This window comes from Chiroxiphia lanceolata, chromosome 2 (assembly GCF_009829145.1).
Source record: "Chiroxiphia lanceolata isolate bChiLan1 chromosome 2, bChiLan1.pri, whole genome shotgun sequence".
NCBI classification, from domain to species: Eukaryota; Metazoa; Chordata; class Aves; order Passeriformes; family Pipridae; genus Chiroxiphia; species Chiroxiphia lanceolata.
This window is the reverse complement of record NC_045638.1, coordinates 31024762-31045806: the sequence shown is the minus strand read 5'-3', so window position 1 is coordinate 31045806 and position 21045 is coordinate 31024762. Positions and strand designations below refer to the sequence as shown.

General features: G+C 44.3%; 2 protein-coding genes across 2 annotated transcripts in view; both read left to right on the top strand.

Moving 5' to 3' along the window:
* Nucleotides 1-607: 607 nt before the first annotated feature.
* Nucleotides 608-1527, top strand: LOC116782118 (basic salivary proline-rich protein 2-like). The gene is made up of 2 exons (XM_032678254.1): nucleotides 608-698; nucleotides 1067-1527. Exons 1-2 carry the CDS (start codon nucleotides 608-610, stop codon nucleotides 1525-1527), a joined length of 552 nt encoding a protein of 183 aa, XP_032534145.1.
* Nucleotides 1528-6886: 5359 nt separating this feature from the next.
* Nucleotides 6887-21045, top strand: part of NPAS2 (neuronal PAS domain protein 2) — a 97700-nt gene continuing 83541 nt past the window's right edge. The window contains exons 1-2 of the mRNA XM_032678253.1: nucleotides 6887-6939; nucleotides 13053-13190. The gene's annotated coding sequence lies outside the window, so the exon portion shown is untranslated. The remainder of the gene's footprint in view (nucleotides 6940-13052; nucleotides 13191-21045) is intronic.

Genomic DNA, 21045 nt, shown 5'->3' with positions numbered 1-21045 from the left:
CCGGCCATCGCTGCCCTCCTTGGGGAGGAAGAGCAACGCCAGACCCTGCTGGAGCCGCCGCCAGAAGCCGGCAGGAGTGCCCGTCGAGTAGAGAGCAAGGCTCCGATCACCAGCTTCTCCCCGGCTCCAGCACACCGCCTTCTCTCTAACCGGCCACTTTGCAGGAGGATTAGTAAGAAAAAAAAAAAAAGGCAAATTAGAAAATAAAAAGAATGACCTACTTTGAAACAAGAAAAAAAAATAGCGCTCTCTGTCAAGGTTTTGCTCCAATTGCCTGTGCGGCGTTGCATAACCAGATCTGGAGCTCCTGCCTTTGCCCGGCGAGGCCGGGAACCTGCCCCGGAGCAACGCGGTGCCGTGCCCCGCTCCGTCCCGGCTCCCGCCGCCGGGGCAGCGGACACGGACAGGGCGCAGGGTCATCCCCCGGGCCGGGGCCGAGCAGGGAGACCGTGCCCAGCCCGCCGACCAGAGCCGTGCTGGGGTCCCGCCGCATCGCCCCGGGAGCCGGCGGCCAGGCACCTGGACGCTTGCCCTGCCCGGCGGGGCCGGCGGCACCGCGGGGGCTCCCGGGCTCAGATACTGGAGCGGCCGCCGGTACAGTCCGGGGATGTCGCTGCAGACATATATAAACGTGGGCACGCCGGGGTTTGCTCGCGGCGGCGGTGTGGAACCATCCTTGATGCGGGGCTGCCTTTTTGGTTGAGGTTTTTATTTTTTTCCCTGCTTCCCCTTTCGTTCTCTTTCCAGCTTCTCCTTTTCTTGGATCCTCGCCTGTCTCCTCCCACAGAACGAGAGAGAGAGAAAAAAAAGGTCACGTATGTTTGGAAAAATATGTAGGTCAGTGGAACATTCCCTGCACTTGTGCACAGGCAGCCGGGGCGGGAGAGCTCCTCCGCAGCCCTCTCGCTACCCACCGCCCCAGCCCGATCCTCCCGGAGCCAACCGCGGGGAGGGGGGCGCCGAACGCCGGGGTCCCTTTCCCCCTCCCTGACCCATTTTGAGCACCAGCCTCGGGTTTGATCTCCCCCTCTGTCCACCCCCACCCTCCCGCTCCTTGCCGGAGAAGGGAGCGGCGAAAGGAGCCGGCGCCGGCGATCGCTGCCGCCGGGGCCGCCACTGCGCCCATGGGCACGGGACGCGGGGCGCGCCCCCGCAGCGCCGCCGGCTGAGGGCGCGGGGCGGTGGCCCGGCGGCGGGGGCAGGCGAGGGGAGGCGGCGGCGGGCGGCGATGAAGGGCCAGCGGAGAGGATGCCCCCACCTCGCCCCCCGGGCTCCAACTTCGCGGAGAACTATCGGCCCCGCAGCCTCCGCCCCCGCCCTGCCTCTCCCGGCCGCGCGTCCAACTTAATGCCCCAGCGGGAGCCCCAGCCAGCAGCCCCCCCGCCCCCCGGCCTCCGCCTCCCCCCCCAGCAGCCCGGGTTCCCGGCGGCCTCCCGGTGCCGGCGGAGCCCCTGGCCCCGGCGCGCGTGGGTCCCGCGGCGCCCGGGGCGGCAGCAGCGCGGCATGCGGCGGCCCCGCGCACCATGAGACACGGCACCGGCGGCAGGCAGGAGGCGGGCAGCGTCCCCGGTTCCTCGTCGGCGAGGAAGAGTTTGCCGGCTTCCGAGGCCGGCCTCCTGCGCGGCTGGAGCAAGGGCGGCCGCTGCCGCAGCGGCACCGGCAGGCACCGGAAAAGCGGCGGCATCCAGCTCGGCGGCACCGGCACCAGTACCGGCGGCGATTCCCGCGCCCAGGTGGCCACCGCGGACAGCAGCAGCAGCAGCAGCGGCGGCGGCGGCGGCTGGGGCTTCCCCGCCGCGCTCCCGCAGCACCGGCACCCCAGGTAACGGCGGCCCTGTGGCCCTGACCCTCCCTCCGCCCCGCGGGGCGCCCACCCGCGACACTCGCCCCGGGCACCCACGCGGGATGCTCGCCCACGCGTGACCCCCCGCGGCGGCGGCCGGGGTCAGCTCCCCTCCGCTCCACGCACCGCGGCGGTGACGGACGCGCCCGGTGGTGCGGGGTGGCATCGTCTCTGCCACAGGAAAGTTTACGTGCGGAGCACAGTATGTGCGCCGTGTCTATCCTGGCCGGACTGGCGGGGTCCGGCCGGCTGGGCCCTTCCTTTTGGAAAAATAACTTGCCCCCCCCCCCCCAGCTGTTCTTCTCCCTGTCTCATCTTGGTGTTGTTGGAGGTTTCTTGACTTCGAGGGTTCATATAGGCTAGAGTGGAATAGGGTCTGTGATGCGATCAGGCAGTGGTCAAAGAAAACTTCCAGTAAGACCAGTGAGGTTTTTGAATGGGCGAAAGCTCCTGGTGGGAGCAGAGGCTGTGTCATATGCTGGGAGAACCTTGCTGCTGCAGCAGCCCTGAGCTGGGCTCCTGTATGTTTCCTTCCGTGTATGCAGGGGGGTAAATATTAAATCCACGGCTGAACGGCAACACTTGGAGTCACACAGAGTTGTGTAGTGTTTTCCTTTATGGTCACTAGCCTGATTGGTCAATTAACAACCACACTCATCCAGAAACTTTGCTCCGTAGTCCTTAACTGTCTACAGGATGGCAGCTTACTTTCACTCAAGTGACTCAGAAATAATTAGCGGTTATAAGCGTTGCAGCCAGCAGAGGAACTTGGATCTTTTCATGGCGCTAAATCTCCAGAAGGGCTGTAGGGATCCCTCAGGTGGGCACAGCTAACCTGAGAATTCAGTTCAACAAGTGGCTGCCTCTTGAAGTGGAAAATTATCTCTCTCTTACCTTGGTGTGAGATGTTAATGCACCAAACTGTGGGTTTAGTTTTTTTCCTGGTACTAAATAATTAGCGTTCACAGTGTCCAGGCATAGCCAACTTGTCCGCTGATATGTATCTGATTCTGAGAGCTGTCAGCTGGTTGAGGGCCCAATCCTGCGTACATTTCTGTAGATGAATAAAGACACATAGTTGCTCTGCAGAGATGGCCTGGAAGCAGGAATATTTGGAGAACATAATTGCCAAGCTGTGCACTGTCTCACTGAACATGTGAAAATGGAAGGCTTTCCTGAAGCAGGTATGTGACAGCGGGGTGATTGCCCAAGCTGAAAGCACTTCTGTGCCCTGCTCCAAAGCCTGGAGATAGTAGGCTTGCCTAAAATTTCTTTCCCTCAATAATAAAGGTGTTGCCTTGCATGTTGAACCCACAGACTATACTTTGCAGAATTATGATTTTTGCCCAGATCTCTACCCTGGAACATGCTAGAGCATTTGAAGCAGTTGTTATTTTATCATATGCAGGAACCTTGTCTACTCTTAAAATTACCTTGTGCTTTCTAGTACAATGCTATGCTATCAGGTGCTTATGCATTTGCTAAGCTTAAACCTAGGCTGACATTTTCCAGGTTGAGTACCTGCTGAAAACAAACTGTCTTTCGGAAGCTTCATTTGAAATGGTTCAGCTATTTCTGAGAACATGTTTAGAGGAAAGTGTATTCTTTGGCCATATATCTGATGAAGATAGTTCAGGTGTACATCATCCTGCATTAGGAGACCTTGATCTTTTCTCTGAATCTGCGTTCTTTGGCTATGTTGAGAAACGCTTTCATTGAGACTGTTGAATTCTTGTGGCTTCGTGTTTTGGAGCAAGGAAAAGATACTTGGCTTGAGATCAGTCTTGTGATGGGGGTATGCCTTATGTTTAGCCTCTAGAAGCTTCCAGAATTTTTCTTAGTTTTAATTTTGTCACAAGGCTCAGGTTGCATGCTCCTGGTAGAGGGGTTGTTGAGGGCTTGACCATTGCACTCGCTGAAAATGCTCTCAGCATAAGGCATGCTGAACACCCAGCGTTGTTAGGAGCCGATCACTGCTTGTCTCCCTGGGAAGGATGAGAGCACTCCAGTTGGTGGCTAAAGGGCTGAGTGGACTTTCCCCCACAGTTATTCTTCCCAGATGTTGCTGCTACAGTGAACACCATAAGGAGGGAGCATTGAAAGCTGTGTCTTTGGTGGCAGAGTGTGCGAGTGATGCCAAGGTAGGGTGGAAAAGGAAATTGCTTAGTTCACATGCATGGTGACAAGAAATTGTGGGACTAGAACTGAGAAGTAGTATTGATGATGGAGAGATGGAGAAATTGAAGAGCAGAGACTTTGAATTAAGGCAAAGGATTTGGTGGGGTCATAGATGACAAAGCTTGGGAACAAGGTGCAAGGAACTGTGGATAGAGGTGCTAAACCCAGACCAAGAGAAGCAATGGTGGGAAGAAAAAAGTTGACGCTTGTAGTGTACAGGGACAGGATATCTGAGCAAAAGCAGTGGTTTCCAGTTTTTCAATGGTTGGGGCATGGTACTACTGCTTTTTCATCCTTCTCATCTTCGTCCCAATACTGCCTGCTGTGTTTTTCAGCACCTGCCTCTGCTTTGCTCCTCTCCTGGATTGGTAAATGTCATACTGATAAAAAAAGCAGTTAAATATACATCTTATGTGCATTTAATTGTTTTTCTTTCTGTCTTAGATGAATTTAAGGAACTTCCATTTGTGTTTATAGTTTTGTTTTCAGGCTCTTAGGGCAGATGCACTTGAGTTGCAGATTTTGTAGAGGGATCGTTATCTGTATAAAAAAAGTAGTTTTTCTAGATTTGGCTTAACTTCCTGGTGATCACTGATCTTATTCAAACTTGTTATTGGAAAAGTAGACTAAGGTCATGCAAATATTTGTATTTTATCTAGTTTAATTCAGTCAGAAATCAGCATCATCCGATAGAATAATTTTATGAGTCTGACTACTGAAGTTTGAAAAGGAAACATCATGTAATAGCATTTAAACAGAATGCATAGAGGGTGGTAGATTTGTAGTGGTGCTTTTGGTATTGCACATTTTTTTGGGAGGGACTAAAACCATTACTGTTTATTGTGACATGCTATGGGCCACACAATATATATGCCAGTATATTGACAGCTGAATTCAGAAATACAAGAGTTGCAGGGCAGAAAAGACAAGGCGGTGAAAAGGGATGTGGTCGTGTAGGCTCGTGTTCTGAATAAGGAACTGAGAAAACTGCAGACGTGGTTCATTCTCCGCTCCTTGCATTCATCTTGTGGTGGCTCAGGGATGTTGGCAGATTAGATTGAGGGATATAGGGGCACAGCTTTCTTGGCCTCGTACACATAAATTTATGTACATTTTGGGGATAGAGGGGTTAGTACTGTTTTTTATGCTTCTCTTCCTGTGTTTCTTCCCCCTGAAGGCAAACCATGAAGCACAGTTCAGTCCAGCCAAAATGTTTTTAATTACACTTTGGGAAAGACATTTCTGTTCCTTTATCCAAGGACCATGGCAGAAATCAGCATTTCTTGCATGCTACCTGCCAGATTTGGATGGAATAGTCTTAGGCATCCCCAATGCTAAGTGTTTCAATCCTGCTTCAGTCTGAAAATTCACCTGTGACTTCAGAAAAATAAAACTCTCACAAAAGTTAGATAAGCTTGGACCTTTGTCACTAGAAAATAGTATTGCCACACACTGTGCCCAGTACCCTGTCAGTACCTGCCAGCTCTTCCTTCTCCCTTCTCCCCTCCTTTGCCTACAAGCTTTCTAAGGCAATGCCATCTCTTTTTCCTGTGTCTGTGTGGTAGGTAGCATGCCCAGAGCTCCAAGATACTCCAAAATTGACCACGTTAAGTGGTGGGAACAGGGTGGTTATCTAACCTTCTCTTGCTTGGGCACAAGTTTGTGTGAAACAGCTAGTCTCCTACTGGTCTGATAATGACAGAAGGTGTTTTTCAGCTGTTTTACCACTGTTCTTAGGGAGCAAAGTGAAACAATGATATGGGGAAAATCTAGAGGATGTGTATGTATGTTTGAGATCAGAATGGAAATTTGGAAGTTCAGGTATGAAACCTCTGTCATTCCAAAACATGCAAGAAGTGCTGTCATGACAGAGCATCATGTACTGGGACGTTTCAATCACCCTTTCTCTTTGAGTATCTTCATATGAGATAAACGTACTATGCATGTCAGGTTGAAAATTAATGGAAAAAGTGTATCTGTAATCATAGAAATGAATTGCTACAGGTCATGGTAGGTGCAGAAGCTTTGATAAAGTCTTCCACGGACAACTCGGAAAAAAAAAATTAATGCAATGTGCAGATGTGAATTAAAAACCAAAGGGAAATAGAACATTAAGATTATTTTTAACAGGATGGAAAATAATAAAAAAGAATCCTCATTGTTTCACTGTAGAAGCTATAGTGTGCCCACATCTTCAGTATCTTGGGCTGTCGATTTCCCCGCCTCAAAGATGGAAGGAGGAGGTGACGAGGGAGGAGGTTCAGAGGGATGTAACAAAGGTGATCAGAGGAACGGAGTAATTCCTGTCCGAGGACTGACAGCACTGATAAAGTGATGCAACAGAAATCCATAAAATTAAGCAAAGCATGGAGAAGGCAAACTGGGATTTACTGATCATGGCAACAGCAGCAGAAGAACTGGGTGCCGGAACGAACACAGAGGGAGATGGCTCTTCACGTGGCGTGGTCAGACTGCTGAACTGCTCGCCACAGGATGTGGATGCTGAGAGGTTACATCAGCTAATGAGGTGACTGGATGAGTTCATGGAAGAAAAATCCATCAAGGGCTATTAAACTTAAAACCACTGCCTCTGGCTTAGGAAGTTTTGAGCTGCACATTCTTAGAAGCTTGGTGAGTATGCTGAAGAAATATCACCACTAGTTTGCCTTGTTCTTGTAACTCATTCCTCTGCACTTGTGACTGGCCATGGCTTGAGAGAGGGTGCTAAGCCAGGTGGTCTCCCAGTGTCTTCTCTGCAAAATGAAGTGGTCAAGCATCTGCCCCTCCTCAGCTCCCGAGGCCAAAAGGCTCCTGGTGGTTTGTGCCTTCACTGTTCAGGGCTGGCTCTGTTATGACACATCAACCATGGAACAGGCTAGTGCGAGAAGCTAGGTGAAGTGCTCCAAAGAAGAGCAAAGGTGTGAGCCAGAACTGTATGTTGAAAATTGCAATGAGGTCTCCCCTCAACCTTTTCTTCCCCCTCCAGACCCTTCACCATGCTCATGGTCCTCCTTTGGACACTCTCTAATAGCTTAATTATAATCTAAGACTAATTGTAGTCTTTCTTATATTGTGGCTCCCACTGCACACAATATTCAAGGTGAGGCCGCACCAGTGTGGAGCAGAGCAGGACAATCACCTCCCTCAGCTGGCTGGTGATGCTTTGCCTGATGCCCCCCAGGACACAGTTGGCCCTCCTGGCTGACTCATATTCAATTTGCCATAGACCAGGACCCCCAGGTCCCATTCTGCAGCGCTTCTATCCAGCCTCTCATTCCCTAGTCTATACACACAACCAGGGTTGCCCTGTCTCAGGTGCAGAATCTGGCACTTGCCCTTGTTAAATTTCATATGGTTGGCGATTGCCCATGCCAGGCTAAGAGATGGACTTGATGATCCTTGTGGGTCCCTTCCAACTCAGGATATTCTATGATTATGTGATTCTGTGTACCCCAAAAGGCAGCGTACAGTGCTCGAGCTCACTCCCTGGTGTCCTATTATGGAGCTGTGCAGTCATGGCAAGGATAGACAGCCTTATCTTCTTGAGTTCAAGTAGGTTCAGAAAGCAGTTCATTCAGGGAAGCAATCCCACCAAAAGGTATTGAATACTGAGATAAAATGCCTGGCTGAAGAAGTCTCCACTGGGAGACTGTAATTGCTACGTGCCTGCCCCGCTGATGCAGGCTTCCCCAGCCTTCCCTGCTGCCCGATGTGAGGGAGAGGATTTGGGCCAAGGCAGTCATCTTCCTTGACATGATGTTGCTGTGGCTACAGTTTTATCTATCTGTACAAGACCAGGCTTTGAAATTTTGAGCTGAGAATGAGAGGATTGGAAATTAAATTTCTTCAGCTATCCACTGCATTTAAGCACTATGGTTAATAATGTTGTGTTGACTGCTGTTTACTAAACCAGACAATTTGCTTAATCATCTGAAAGGCAGATTTTGAAGCCATGAATTGCACTTACTACGGCTGTGCTAAGCCAGAGACTGTGTATTGCTGTTCACTAAGCAGTGGTCAAAGCACAATGTATTCAAACACAGCTCATGCTGATGGTATTTGCTGGCTTTTGGATGAGATCTATTGCTATTAAAACACCAGCACCAATCTCAAACTCAGCAATGTCCTAAGTCCTTCTGATCGTTTCTTCAAATTTCCAGATGCTAACTGATACAGAAACTCCAGTGCAGCAGTTAATGGAGCTCACAACTGCCTAGCTGTATATTTTTGGGCTACCTTATGTAATAAAATGGCAGGCCCTTGCACTGTCTGCGCAAACAAGGTTGCATAAGCAGCCTGGGGAAACAACTGGAGCTCCAAGAGCCCTCCTGAATCCTGCACGTCTTGTTTGATCTCATTTAACGTTATTTAATAAGCAATATTAACCTTTTCCCCTCCTTCCCCTCGAGTTATCTGGTCCCAGTTATACTGATATAATTTCATGCACAGACTTCACTTTTTAGAGAAGTCATCAAACTTTTCAGTCAATTGAGCAGCCTGATGTCCGGGTAGCCTTGAATTTTCTGTAATCAGCACTCAATCTAGTTAAAAATAAAAACACATTAAAAACAAAGCCTTGAACAGGAAAGTACTTGTTTTTCACTCTCAATTCTAATTTGGGAACCATTCTTAAAGTTCATCACTATGGTTTGTTCTTACATGGGATAAACAATTTATTATTCAAGCAGCTTTGGGTTTTTTTCCTTTAAAAATAGACAATAATGTTCAACCATAGGGAAGAAAACCAGCACAAGAAGATTGTAATCAGCTTTAACAGGCTTACAGATGGCAATGAATATCTTTAAGCATAATTTTAGCCCTGTAAACAATAACAATTAAGTTTGATTATTTATTATCCTTTTATCGTTGATGTGCAGACCAGACTTTTTCTCTCAATTCTTTTGTTAGGCCCGTCAAATTTTTAAACTGCAGAACTATTTTAATAAGGCAGGTCCCACCTGTAATCTCTAAATCAACAGGTGGATGTAACCGTGCAAAACCTGAGAATTACTGATTATCTGATTGACTCAGCAGCTGAATAAATCTGACTTTGAGCATGTCCTAGACTTATTGGTTTGGGTGGGACACCTCTCATTAATACTTCATGGAGAATTGACATATTTCCCGTATCATGGGTTAGAATGGTCTGCTTGCAAAAACTAGTCAATAATAAATACTGTGTGCAATGTGATCAGCTGGAGATGGTATATTTTTCAATTATTCCTGGATTTCGCCCAAAATATCTACCCTCGTGTTTTTATTGGTAATTTTTCTGCATTTTACTTGTGATATTTTGTCTGTTCCCGATTTTGACATCTAAAACAGTAAAAGGTTTTAAATTCGAGACTTTGCATTAGATATATCCACATTCCAGTGAGGGTTCCTTTAATTTATGATTTATAAAGGGCAAAACACCTTATGATTTTTACATGGACCATTAAGACCACTCCTTGATTAGACAGAATCTTCATCCTTCATCAGATAAACATGGAGTTGTTTTGATTTGTTTTATCTTTGGCTACCAAGATAAGAAGAATATTTTATTCTTCAGTCTATTTATTTTATACTTTCTTTTCAGTATATTAAAGACAATTTCATGTAAACAGCCTAATCAAACAATAGTTCTGTTAAACAGCTGGATGCATTTCCAACAATTTCAGCAAGAGCACAACTAATGAAAAATAAATAGGTTATTCATAGTCAGGCATGTATTTAAATTTTTTTATGACAAGGACTGAGGAATCTTGCTTGTTTATGGGCTGTCATTGAAACCAATAAAAACTTTTCTGGAATAATTCTGGACCTTTAATTTGATTGTTTGTAGGGTGACACAAGTCAGTTTTTTCATCTTTTTCTTTCTTTCCAGCACAAAGGACTTTATTGTCAGCTGATGCACACTGATGTAACTTAGCTCATTGTAGCAATTACATTTATACTGCCTGGCCTCTAATATTCGTGTTTCTTCAGAAGTGCGTTGCCTTTTTCAACAACAGAATATCTTGCTAGATCTTGCTGTTATTCAAGAAATAAAGCTGCATTTGGTGCCTATCCTGCTGTCCTCATTAAGGCAAAACTCCCACTGAAATCAAGGAACGTTTGCCTGACAAAGAATTACTGACTTGAGTTTCTGAGAGGTCTAAACTTTCTCGGTCACTTTTTGGGTTTGATTTTTTTTTTAAATTTAATTTTTTTTAATCTCACCTTGTTTTCTCACCTTTTATATTTCTGGTTTTGAATCTTTAGCTTCCTTCAATAGGATCTTTTTTCTTTTTACTTCAGTCAGGTCTTAGGACCTTCTGCTTTCTACCTTGCCCTCTCTTCCTTTCTTCTCTCCTCTTACTGTCTCGCACTCTCTTTCAGTTATCCTTCTGTTATCCTCACCTTCACTGACTACAGCACTGTAAAAACTTGGCATACATCATGTATGTTTCCAGGAATTTAATTTAGCTTGTTTAGACCGTTTATATGTACAGGTGCTTATTTGAAGGTGCTTGCCTTAGGGCGAAGGAGCGGTTTGTAAGATTGGTGATGCAGGCAGAGATTTGTTTACACAATATTTCTGTGTGTAATCTTTCCTCCTCTTCTTGGTAGAATCTTAGAATTTCCTCTGAAATATTGATGCAAGGTTTCAGCAGTAAATTAAGTTTTGGACTGATAAAATAAATATTTTACATAGTATTGCAGTCAGAAAAAAATATGGATTTTGAAGTCTGTGTAAAATGGGTTTTGTTGAGGGTGACAAAACTGAAAATCTCCAGAGAAATGGGTTTTATTTGTAATTCTTCTACTGTGCAATGTTATGAGCTTAGAACACATACATAGTGCTTTTTTGTGCATCACTTCTCTGATCCGTAAACTAGGGCAGCTTTGCAGAGTATTGTAGCATATGATCAATTCTGGGTGCCATTCATAACTAGGTATCAGAGGGGGGCACAAAGCAGAGTGCTCTGGGCTGCTTAATATACCATTGACAGTAAGAGGAGCTAGAGTGATGGCTTTTTTGGGCGTTGATCCATCTCTGTGGTTAGATTACATCAGGCAGTACCTTATCGCTGCAGGCACTTTGCTTCCAGCTGTGCAACACCTGATGGCGTTGGAGCTTTCCCTGGATGTCCTGGCTCCGTTTGTGTCCTGCACAATGGCTCAGTTCACCCCTGCTACCTCTTAATTGTTTGCATTTTTCAAATGGAAAGCATTTTGAGAATGCCAAGTATTGGGGTTTTTTTGCAAGTCTGACTGAAATGTGTGTTCTTTTTCAGAAGACCTAATTCACGCATGTTAAAGGTGTATGGCTTAATGTATAGTGTAGCATTTCAAACTAAAGCCATCAGCTTACTGTTTCTCAGCATCTGGATCCCTGCAGACATACTTCTTAAAGTAAAAGACAAAACACTAAACTTGCTTATTCTCCCTTAAACAAGAAGACACATTTTCTCTTCTTGTAATGGTTACAAATAATTTTTCGCAGAGTCCAATTGCGTGTTACTCTGGCAAACCTAAAATGAATGAAAAACTGCAGGCTATATATACAGAGTAATGACAGTTAAAGAAGCATTTCTTCTTGAATGCAATTTCTATTTGATTTTCTCAAAACCCTCCTCTTCCAAAGACCCATTTAAACCACATCTGAACAATAGATTTATTGTTGTTGGCTGAATGAGAAATTTGATAAAGATAGCTTTTCTAGCTCCATTAAAAATAGATTATTTTTCTGAGGACTGAAGGATATAAGTTCAGTTTTTAACTTTGAATTTCACATTCCATTTGACCAGTCTGTAATATATATATTTTCAAAGTCCTAATTGCTATTAGACTTGTCATATTTCTCTGCATGTTTTTTCTCTGCATATTTTTTCTCAGTGTGAAACTATTAGAGGGTCATTGCACTGGTTAATGAAAGAGGGCTGACTTTTTTGGTAAGTTGTGAGTATTTAAATATTCTGCTATGCAAATTTTCCCTTTTTATGGAAAAAAGCTTAAAGAGACAGCTTAAAAAAATTTCTTTAGAGGTGTTGAAGCATGCAGGTTACATTCATTCAAAATCTCTGATATCCAGTGGTGGGAGGTGATGACACATTCCAAGTTTGCTACTGTATAATTTAGAGGAGATTCTATGTAGGACATGTAAGCATAAAAATTGGGTATGTCTCTTCACAATGCTGCTGGTTTTGCCACTGAATTCTTCAGTAGTTTTCTTAGAGTGTATAATCAGTTACGCTTGTGCTGATTTAATCAATTATCCTTGTGCACAAACAAACAAACACAAACAAAACCCAGCTAATTTCAGACTGTCTTTGAAACATCAGAACTAGAGATTTCACTTACAATGAAAGAAGTATTATTTTCAAGCCTTTAGAATGATTTTAAAAATGGCAAAGATATATTTGGGAACTCTCATACTTTTGGGTACCAGCAGCTGTGTATCCTTATGCAAAAGTGGATTTGGCTGAAAGACCAATTCATAAATATTGTATCTGAAGATTGCAGCAAGCTTTCATATTTGCAAGAGATAGTGTAAAGTGTGCAACATTTTTTTCTTCGGTCCAAGAAGTTTGAGCTTAAACAGCTTTGATCTCCCAAATCTAATGAATGATAGCCAACGAACAAAAATATCCATGGTGTCTTGAATCATGTGGACTGGAGACCATTCTGTCTGTGGAAGCAGAAAGGTCAGCCTGCTGTGGTGAATCTGAACACCCTCCTGCGCACTGCCAGGCTGTGAAATGGCTTGGAGTCAGGAGGTGTCAATAAATAACTTTCTGACACTGGCACTCCATGACTTCCTATCTCACAGCCTATGAGTTTTCAAGCAAGCAACAGCCTGCTCCTAGCTGTATTGCTTGGAGAAACCAAGTAGGAGTTCGGGGAACCTCTCATTTCTCTGTTAGAAAAAAAAAAAAAATCTATTTTTTTTCCCTTTATTTATCCCTCCTCCACCTTGATCTGCTGTTTGGGGAAGTGAGGGCTATAGCGAGGAAGGTAAGACTTATCTTTGACCTGATGGTTCCTTTTGTTCTGGGCTGCTCTCCAGGAGAAACCTTTTCCCCCTTTTGGACATAGCATTTTTCATGACAGGGGCTCTGCAAACGGGAGCACTGCTGGAGATCCTGAGTTTGCCTGATGTGTGCTTGACATTTTAGCACAGATTCAGCAAAGCGGCTTTATTCAGGTAAACAATTAGGCACATGCTTTTAATTACATTTCATATTAGTTTCTTTCCTGAATGTGGAAAGACTTAAGCAAATATTTAGAGGTTGAATAGGTCTCCAGTCTGACTCATGTGTAGAGTGAGGATGGGTTGGAAGGAAAGGAAGCAATCATCATGGTAGCACAGCAACTGTGAAGTAGGATGTACCGTTTGAAAATCAACATGCTGCAATAGGGCCTTGTTCTTCTGGGAGGCAGTTTTTTGTCTGTATGGTCTCAAGAAGAGGAGCAGGCCTGGACTTTTTACTTTCATACACCCATTTGTCCTCCTGTTTCTCCTTATTTTGAATTACACTGCATATGCCTTGGATGATCTAAAGTAGGTTTATAATTGAAATTAGTTTGGTTACTCTGCGGCCTCACGTTTGGTGGTTTTATGATTCACCCATCTGGCACTGCAAAAAGAGGACAGTGTTCTTTTGCAGAATACTTTTGGCTATCTGTAAGTGAAGGTGGTGCTGTATGCTAAGTCCTCTGAGGATTTCTCACATCACATCAGCCACCGAAGGTTTCTGAAATTAATAAAAGTATTTGTCAGCAGTGAACACATACCCAAACCTTTTGGCTCTTTCTAGCTACTTCATTCATGAAAAAATGTTGGTTCATGATTTTATGTGCAAAACTTATTCAGGCACTGATGTAACCTTTTTTACTTCTTTTGAGTATCTGTATTATGAATCTAGATCAATATTTTGCAACACAGAGAAGGAAAAAGAAAGGCACTGCAGAGCAAACTCACAAATGCCTCTGCAGGAAGGTCATTTTGATGAGCCAGGTCTTGTCTGTGCTTAAAGGTCTTTGCTGACAAAAGCACATGTAAGGGCATGGTGGTAACTTTAACAGATGTGTGTTGTGTGCAGTTACTTTACTGGCAGAACTAAACTGTTTCCCTGAAAAGAATAAGCCATCCCAGCAAAAAGACTTTTCAGGGCTGTCTTGTAGAGTTGGCAGAAAGATGTTTCCAACATAGGGTTCTTTGAAGGTTCTTCCACATTCCATACTGACAATGTCACCCAAAATTTGAAATACAGACTACACCTAAACAGAATACGGATAATGGGTTCCAGAACCTCATCTGATGAATAGCCTTAATTGTTGCATTGCTTCTTGCACTTTGACCAGGAGCGTGACTACTGTGGAAGTCGCATGTTTTTCAGGTATTATGACATAGGAAGTTCTCACTTCAGGCTAGCATTTTTTCCTGCCTGTTATAAGTTAATAACTTTTTAGGTGTTTCTCCCTAGTCTTGTTTCCCAGGTAATCTACAGGTTTCTTTTGGAGAAGTTTGATGTGAAACTCCTCTCACTCTGCCAAAGCATGGCACCTCTTGCAAGACAACTGTCTTAAAGAACAAAGCAATAACTGGGGAGTCGTGAGATGGTCGTGGTATGAGCTCAGGCAGCCCTGCCACCACAGTGTATTCTTCCATTTAGGACTGATTCCTCATCGCTTCCTCAAATCTTACCCATTTTTGCTAAAGCCATAGTTGCAAGACTGCTTTAGTGCACTGTATTGGGTTTGTGTGTCATGGTTCTGGTGAGAGTGGGGGCTATAGAAGTGACTTCTCTGAGAAGCTGCCAGAAGCTTCCCCCATATCTGACAGAGCCAATGCCAGCCAGCTCCAGAACAGACCCACTGCCAGCCAAGACTGAGCCCATCAGCAACAGTAGTAATGACTCTGGTATAACACGTTTAAGAAGGTAAAAAAAATTATGGGCCAAAAAATTGTGGCCAGAGAAGAGAGGAGTGAAAATACATGACAGAAACAACTATGCAAACACCAAGGTCGGTGGAGAAGGAGGAGAAAGAAGGGCTTCAGGCACTCTAGCTAAGATTCCTCTACAGCCTGCCGTGAAAACCGTGGTGAGGCAGCTGGGCTCCTGCAGCCCATGGAGGTCAGTAGGGGAGTAGATATTCACCTGCATCCTGTGGAGGACCCCATGCTGGAGCAGATGGATGCCTAAAGGAGGCTGTGATCCTGTGGGAAACATGCACTGGAGCAGGCTTCTGGCAGGACCCATGACTCCATGGAGTGAGGAGCCCACACTGGAGCAGGTTTGCTAGCAGGACTTGTGACCCTACAGAGGACCCACATTGGAGCAGTGTGATCCTGAGGGACTTCACTCTGTGGAAAAAGGAACCTATGCTGGAGTGGTTTGTGAAGAACTGTAGCCCATGGAAAGGGCTCACATTAGAGTCCTCTACAAACTGTCTCCTGTGGAAGGAACCCATGCTGGAGCAGGGAAGGACTCCCCTCCCTGAGGAGGAAGCAGTGGAAGAAACATGTGATGAACTGACCACAGCCCCCATTCTTTGTCTCCCTGCACCACTGGCGGGTAGAAGGTAGAGAATTTGGAATAAAGTTTAGCCCAGGAAGGAGGGAGGAGCACGGGGAAGGTGGTTTTAAGATTTGTTTTGCTTGTTAGTATCCTACTCCGATTTGACTACCAGTAAGTTCAGTTGATTTCCCCAAGTTCAGTCTGTTTTGCCTGTGACAGCAAATGTGGAGGGTTCTCTCCTCACTCTTAACTCATAAACCTTTTGTTATATTTTCTCTCCACTGTCCATCTGAGGAGGGGAGTGATAGAGTGGCTTTTGTGGGCATCTGGCATCCAGGTCAAACCATGACATCCATGTAAGTCTTTGCTGCTGGTGCAAAGAATGATTTTGCCTTAGTCCCAACTCTGGACACTCATCAAGATGCCAGAGCAGGAAGCCAATTGTGCTGAAATTTAACCTTTTCTTTGTGTTGATTTTCAGCTGTTGCATTTTCCTAAGTTCAGTTACTGTGCAGCCACGTAGGTTTCAGGGGAGAGAGGGAGTTGAAGGAGGAAAACAGGATATCCTTTGGAACCAGTGTGGGTTTAAACCACTTTAGAGGACTGATAAACTTTCCATTTCTGGATGAGAAGTGGCACTGGGGGTTTTATTGAGGGGAACTGGTGAGTGAAGAAATAGAAGCAAGGCTGAGACTGACTGAAGGAAGTTGTACAGGTCAGGCAAGGAGATAGTGTGTGGGGTGAAAAATGGGCCAGCAGGAGAGTGAACACCGAGAGTGGGTGGAGTCAGAAATGATGACCAGTATATGAGGAGCAAAGGAGACAAGGAAATTTGCACTGTAATCCATGGCAATGAGAAAAAGAAGAGATGGAAAAGAAACTCCTAGTACAAGCTATGATAAGGAGGGGGTGATGTGGACAACTGGAAAAAGAAAGTGTCATGAAGGGAGTGGGCATGAAGCTGAGCCTGGAACAGGGAAATCAGTATGGCAACATGGGAGAAAGAGAATGGAGGAGAAGCCAAGCAGGTCTTCAGGCTGTAAAAAGTCTACAAGTGGGGTTGGAAAATGGGGTGATGCTCAGAGTTTCTTGGGAAGTAGCTGCGACTTGTAAAGCCAGAAATAGAGGTGAGCATCATCTGAAGTGTGGAACTGGAGTGAGAAGTCTGAGGTACAGAAAGAGGCATCAAGCTGGAGGTCGGGGGGACAGGCAGGGACAGCTGGTTCATGTGAGCATCTAGGAGGGCATCCTGGTGCTTGCAAACTTGGTGCTCCTCTGCTGCCTCAAAGCCCAACAGGAGAGCATCTTATCCCTACCTCTCACTGCTGCCCATTGTCCCTGCCTACAGCGGGACCCTGTGGCCACTCCAGTTGACACAGCTTGTTAGCTGAAGTGACTAGAAGGCTGCTGATATTTTGGAGATGTCACAACAATGCTAAGTAGTGAGGTTTTCAGTTTTTTGAAATATCTAGCAAAGTCACACGCTCACAGAAACTGCGTTAAATGCTAACTGCTATGGATGAAAAGTTGAGCACTCAAAAATGAGGAAATGATATGATTAAGTCTGCCTGTGTAATTTTGATTTACTCACTTCCTGCATATTCATTATTGTTCAGTACTTAATGGTTTAGTGCTCACACTATGATCAGATGCGACCACTACTGTGCCAGCAATGCTTAGCTTATCCTGGTCCAAACTAATTCTGAAATGACAACATTACTCTACATGTAGTAGGGTAAAAGCTTCAGTTTTATTAAACATTGGCAAATCCAGGAAGATTTTAAATGGGGATATCCTTGTTACAAGAAGCCCACATACCTGCAAAGCAAAGACTAACTTCTCAGGAATGTATCTTCTCTACTTCTTAAATCTTTTGGCTGAAAACAGGAATAATTAAAATTTCCAGGCAGACGCCAGACTGCAGAATTTCAACCCAAGTGGTTTGATCATGGAAGTGTTCTGTGTAACTAAGAAAGGTTCTTGAAACTGGAAAACCAGGCAAGGCTTCCTGGCAGGTGCTGTCCCTAGAAAAGGCAAGAGCTGAGGGAGCTCCTGATGAGGGTAGCCCTGAGTAAAATCCATATTTTCTGCAAACTTTCTTATTTGTTTTCATGTGTTCCTGCCACTATGACATTTGTTTTGGTATGATTAAATCAGTTTTTTGAGACTTTAAATTAAAAATTCTATTTGGTTTAAATACATTATTAAAGAATTTTATTTACTAATAGCTACTCATTTTTATGACTATTTTAGTGATAAAATTTTCATTTTAAGGAACTGTGCACCATTTTTATATCTTGGAACATACCTGTTGTATAACTATATAAAGCTTCAGCTGTTCTTTCTGATACAGATTATTTCAAAATTGTCAGTATGTAAACAAGCTCTTGAGATCAAACAGACTTTCTAACTAGTTTTTTTATCTTCTAATTACATCTTTTAGAAGCAGATTGACAAGCATTAGTGAAATTTTTAACGTATATTTATAATTTACTCTCTCTACAAAACCTTGTGCAAAAGTGCTTTCATTGTCTCTTTGGATACTCCTTAAGCTAAAGAAACACAGACTTTAAGAATCTTGCTGTAATCTTGCTTGCTGAGCTGGAATCACATGTGCTGTTTTGTATTATACCTTTGATTCAACAAGATATTAACACTTGTGCTTAAGTTTGAAGTTTTTATTGTTGAAGTGACTTGATTACTCTCATGCATCAATGTCTTCAGGACAGTAATAGGTCTTGTTTCTATTACATATTTTTATGCTTCAAGCCTATAAGTATGCAAAATAGCATCCTTTAGTTGTGAGCTGTTTAAGAATAAAGCTTTACACATTTCTCTTCTGCTGTGCAAGGCTGAAAAGCTCTGAAAAGTAGAATAATATAAACAGTAAAAGTAATAATATAAACAGTAACAATAAAAGCCTTTGTGGTTTCCATAGGTCACATCCTGTCAAATTGATGCATTAGCTTGCCGGATTACCGGCTTCAGTCAGCAAAAAGCAAGGCAAAGTGGTGAATAAAAGTTTGACCTGGTTTTCCATATAATTAAAATAGTAGATTTAAACTGATGGAAGGCAGTGGCCTTGGCTGAAACAGCAGGCAGAAATTGAAAGCAAATGTAAGTTACCTGTTAGGTAGCTCTTCAGAAGAGAGTCATTCTTTCATTTATCCTGGTATATGGAGACCAAAAGCTCCCCCATGGACTTCTGAGGGATCCAGTTAACATCTGAAGTCCATCTATTACAGCTACAGTAAATACTTTGTTGTCATAGTAATGCAGTGCTAAAAATCTGAGAGAAAAACTCCAGCATTTCTTTGGTTCATAGCATGAGGTGAAATGAAGACTTGACAATAAATAAAAGAAGATTTGACAAGAAATAAAATTGATTTTATTTTTGTTTTGATAGGTAATTAGTTTAAGTTGATTTTGCAACCTAGAATCGTAGTATCACAGAACATTTTGGGTTGAAAGGGACCTTAAAGGTCATCTAGTGCCAACCTCTTTGTCATAGGCAGAGACATCTTCCACTAGACCAGGCTGAGCAAAGCACCATCCAGCCTGGCCTTTAACAGTTACAGGGACAGGGCAGCCACAACTTCTCTGGACAACCTGTTCCAGGTCTGGGAGAGTTTGGGACCCCTTCTTCCTCATCTTCATCTTCTTCACAGCACATACAGTCCTTGGAGTTCCTCCAAAGTTATGGGCTTGAAGGTCGCTGTGTCTGTGTGGTATCTTCTGATCCAGGCCTTAAGGTGTTTTTCTACAATTGTACTTTGAAAAGAAGACTAAACACGCTAACGGCATTTTGAGGGATTGATATTGAGATAGGGTAGTAAGGTTGGGTATGTGTAAACATTATGCTACAGGATAAGGGATATAATACAGCTGCATTAAAGTGTACATTCACTACACATCTACTTCTAAAATCTATAAAAATTTAAAAATCAAAAAAAAGCTCTGCGGCATCACCTGGGAAGGGTGATGGTTTTCTTCTTGAGTTCAGTTTCTAATTTTTCATGGCAAAATTGGCACAAATTGACCCGATTGAATCATAGAATCATCAAGGTTGGAAGAGACCTTTAAGACCATCAAGTTCAACTGTCAACCCAACATTATCATTGTAATGATAAACCACTAAACCATCCAGGTCAGACACCTCTCGAACACCTCCAGGGATGGTGACTCCACCATCTCCCTGGGCAACCTATTCCAATACCTGACCACCCTAACTGCGAAAAACCTTTTTCTAATGTCTAATCTGAATCTCCCTTGTCTCAGCCTAAGGCCGTTTCCCCTGGTCCTTTCAGTGAAGGCACAGTACCAGAGACCACCCTCTACACTACAGCCTCTTTTCAGGTCATTGTAGAGATCTCAGAGACCTCCCTGAGCATCCTCTTCTCAAGACCAAACAAACCCAAATTGGGCCCCCTGCAAGGCTATGCAGGGAAGTTCCTATGATCAACTGAGAGGATTCACTGCCAGGTCTACTGAAGCTTGAAAGATGAGGTTTCATAACAGACTGCAACTTAAATTTCACCCTTCCACCAAGTGCACTTTAGGGGTGGATGACCGGTCCCATTTACAAATGCCAGCTTTCCAGCCGTTGTTCCCTGCCTGTAGCTATGCATTTCTGCCAGTTGCCTTTTGCTATCCAACCTAGTGAGGCTTCTGCTGAAGTCCTGTCAGTTCTCTACATCAGAAAATAAAAGAAAAAAAGGAAAGGATGGCTGTGTTTTTTGCCAAATTGCAGAATTGAGCCAGCTCACACAAGGAGCACAGACCAGCAGTAAGGATGAACGGCACAGGAAAAGCCGGATGATCGACCTCCTCTGTTTGGTGGCCATAAACCACTTGGCTGGCCGACTCTTCATGGCCTTGAGCATTCAAGATGCAGAGCCTGAACTGCTTGTTCACCAAGAAGGTGAAATCCACATCCCCAAGGAAGTGCAGGGTAGAAGGGAGGCTTGAAACCCTACCTTCCTCTGGTACTTTAGTGCCTTACTGTGAGCCGAGCTTAAGGCCATCTCTAAGACAGGAATATAAAGTCCCAGTCCCTTGTGGATTTATGCAACAAGTCTTTCCCTCTGGGTTGTAACTTCTAGAGAAAATTACCCACCTCAGATTACTTTTCAGAGAATTGTCTCCTTTGCCAGCATGCTCGCAGTGTGTTTCTAGCCCCAGTATCATATTCCTTGCTTACAGTGAATACCTCATTATTCCAAAGCAGTGTCTTTCACTTCAGTGGTGTAACCTAATGGGGTATACACATGCATGGACATAAATCCTAAAAGATCAATCTGTGGAAGATTAGTCCCAGTGAAAGGGGATGACTCACCTGATGAAGTGCTCACTAGTCAAAGGAAGAGCAGCACAAAGGAAACCTTAAGTGTTAGAATAATCTTTTGTCAACAGGGACAGATTCTGACGTCTTTAATCACAGTGATTGCATATTACAAGAAGACCTAAAGAATGAACTGAAACTATGTGCAGAGTAATAAAGTAGCTCTCCTAGGAGAAAGGGCACTGAATTCCAAATCT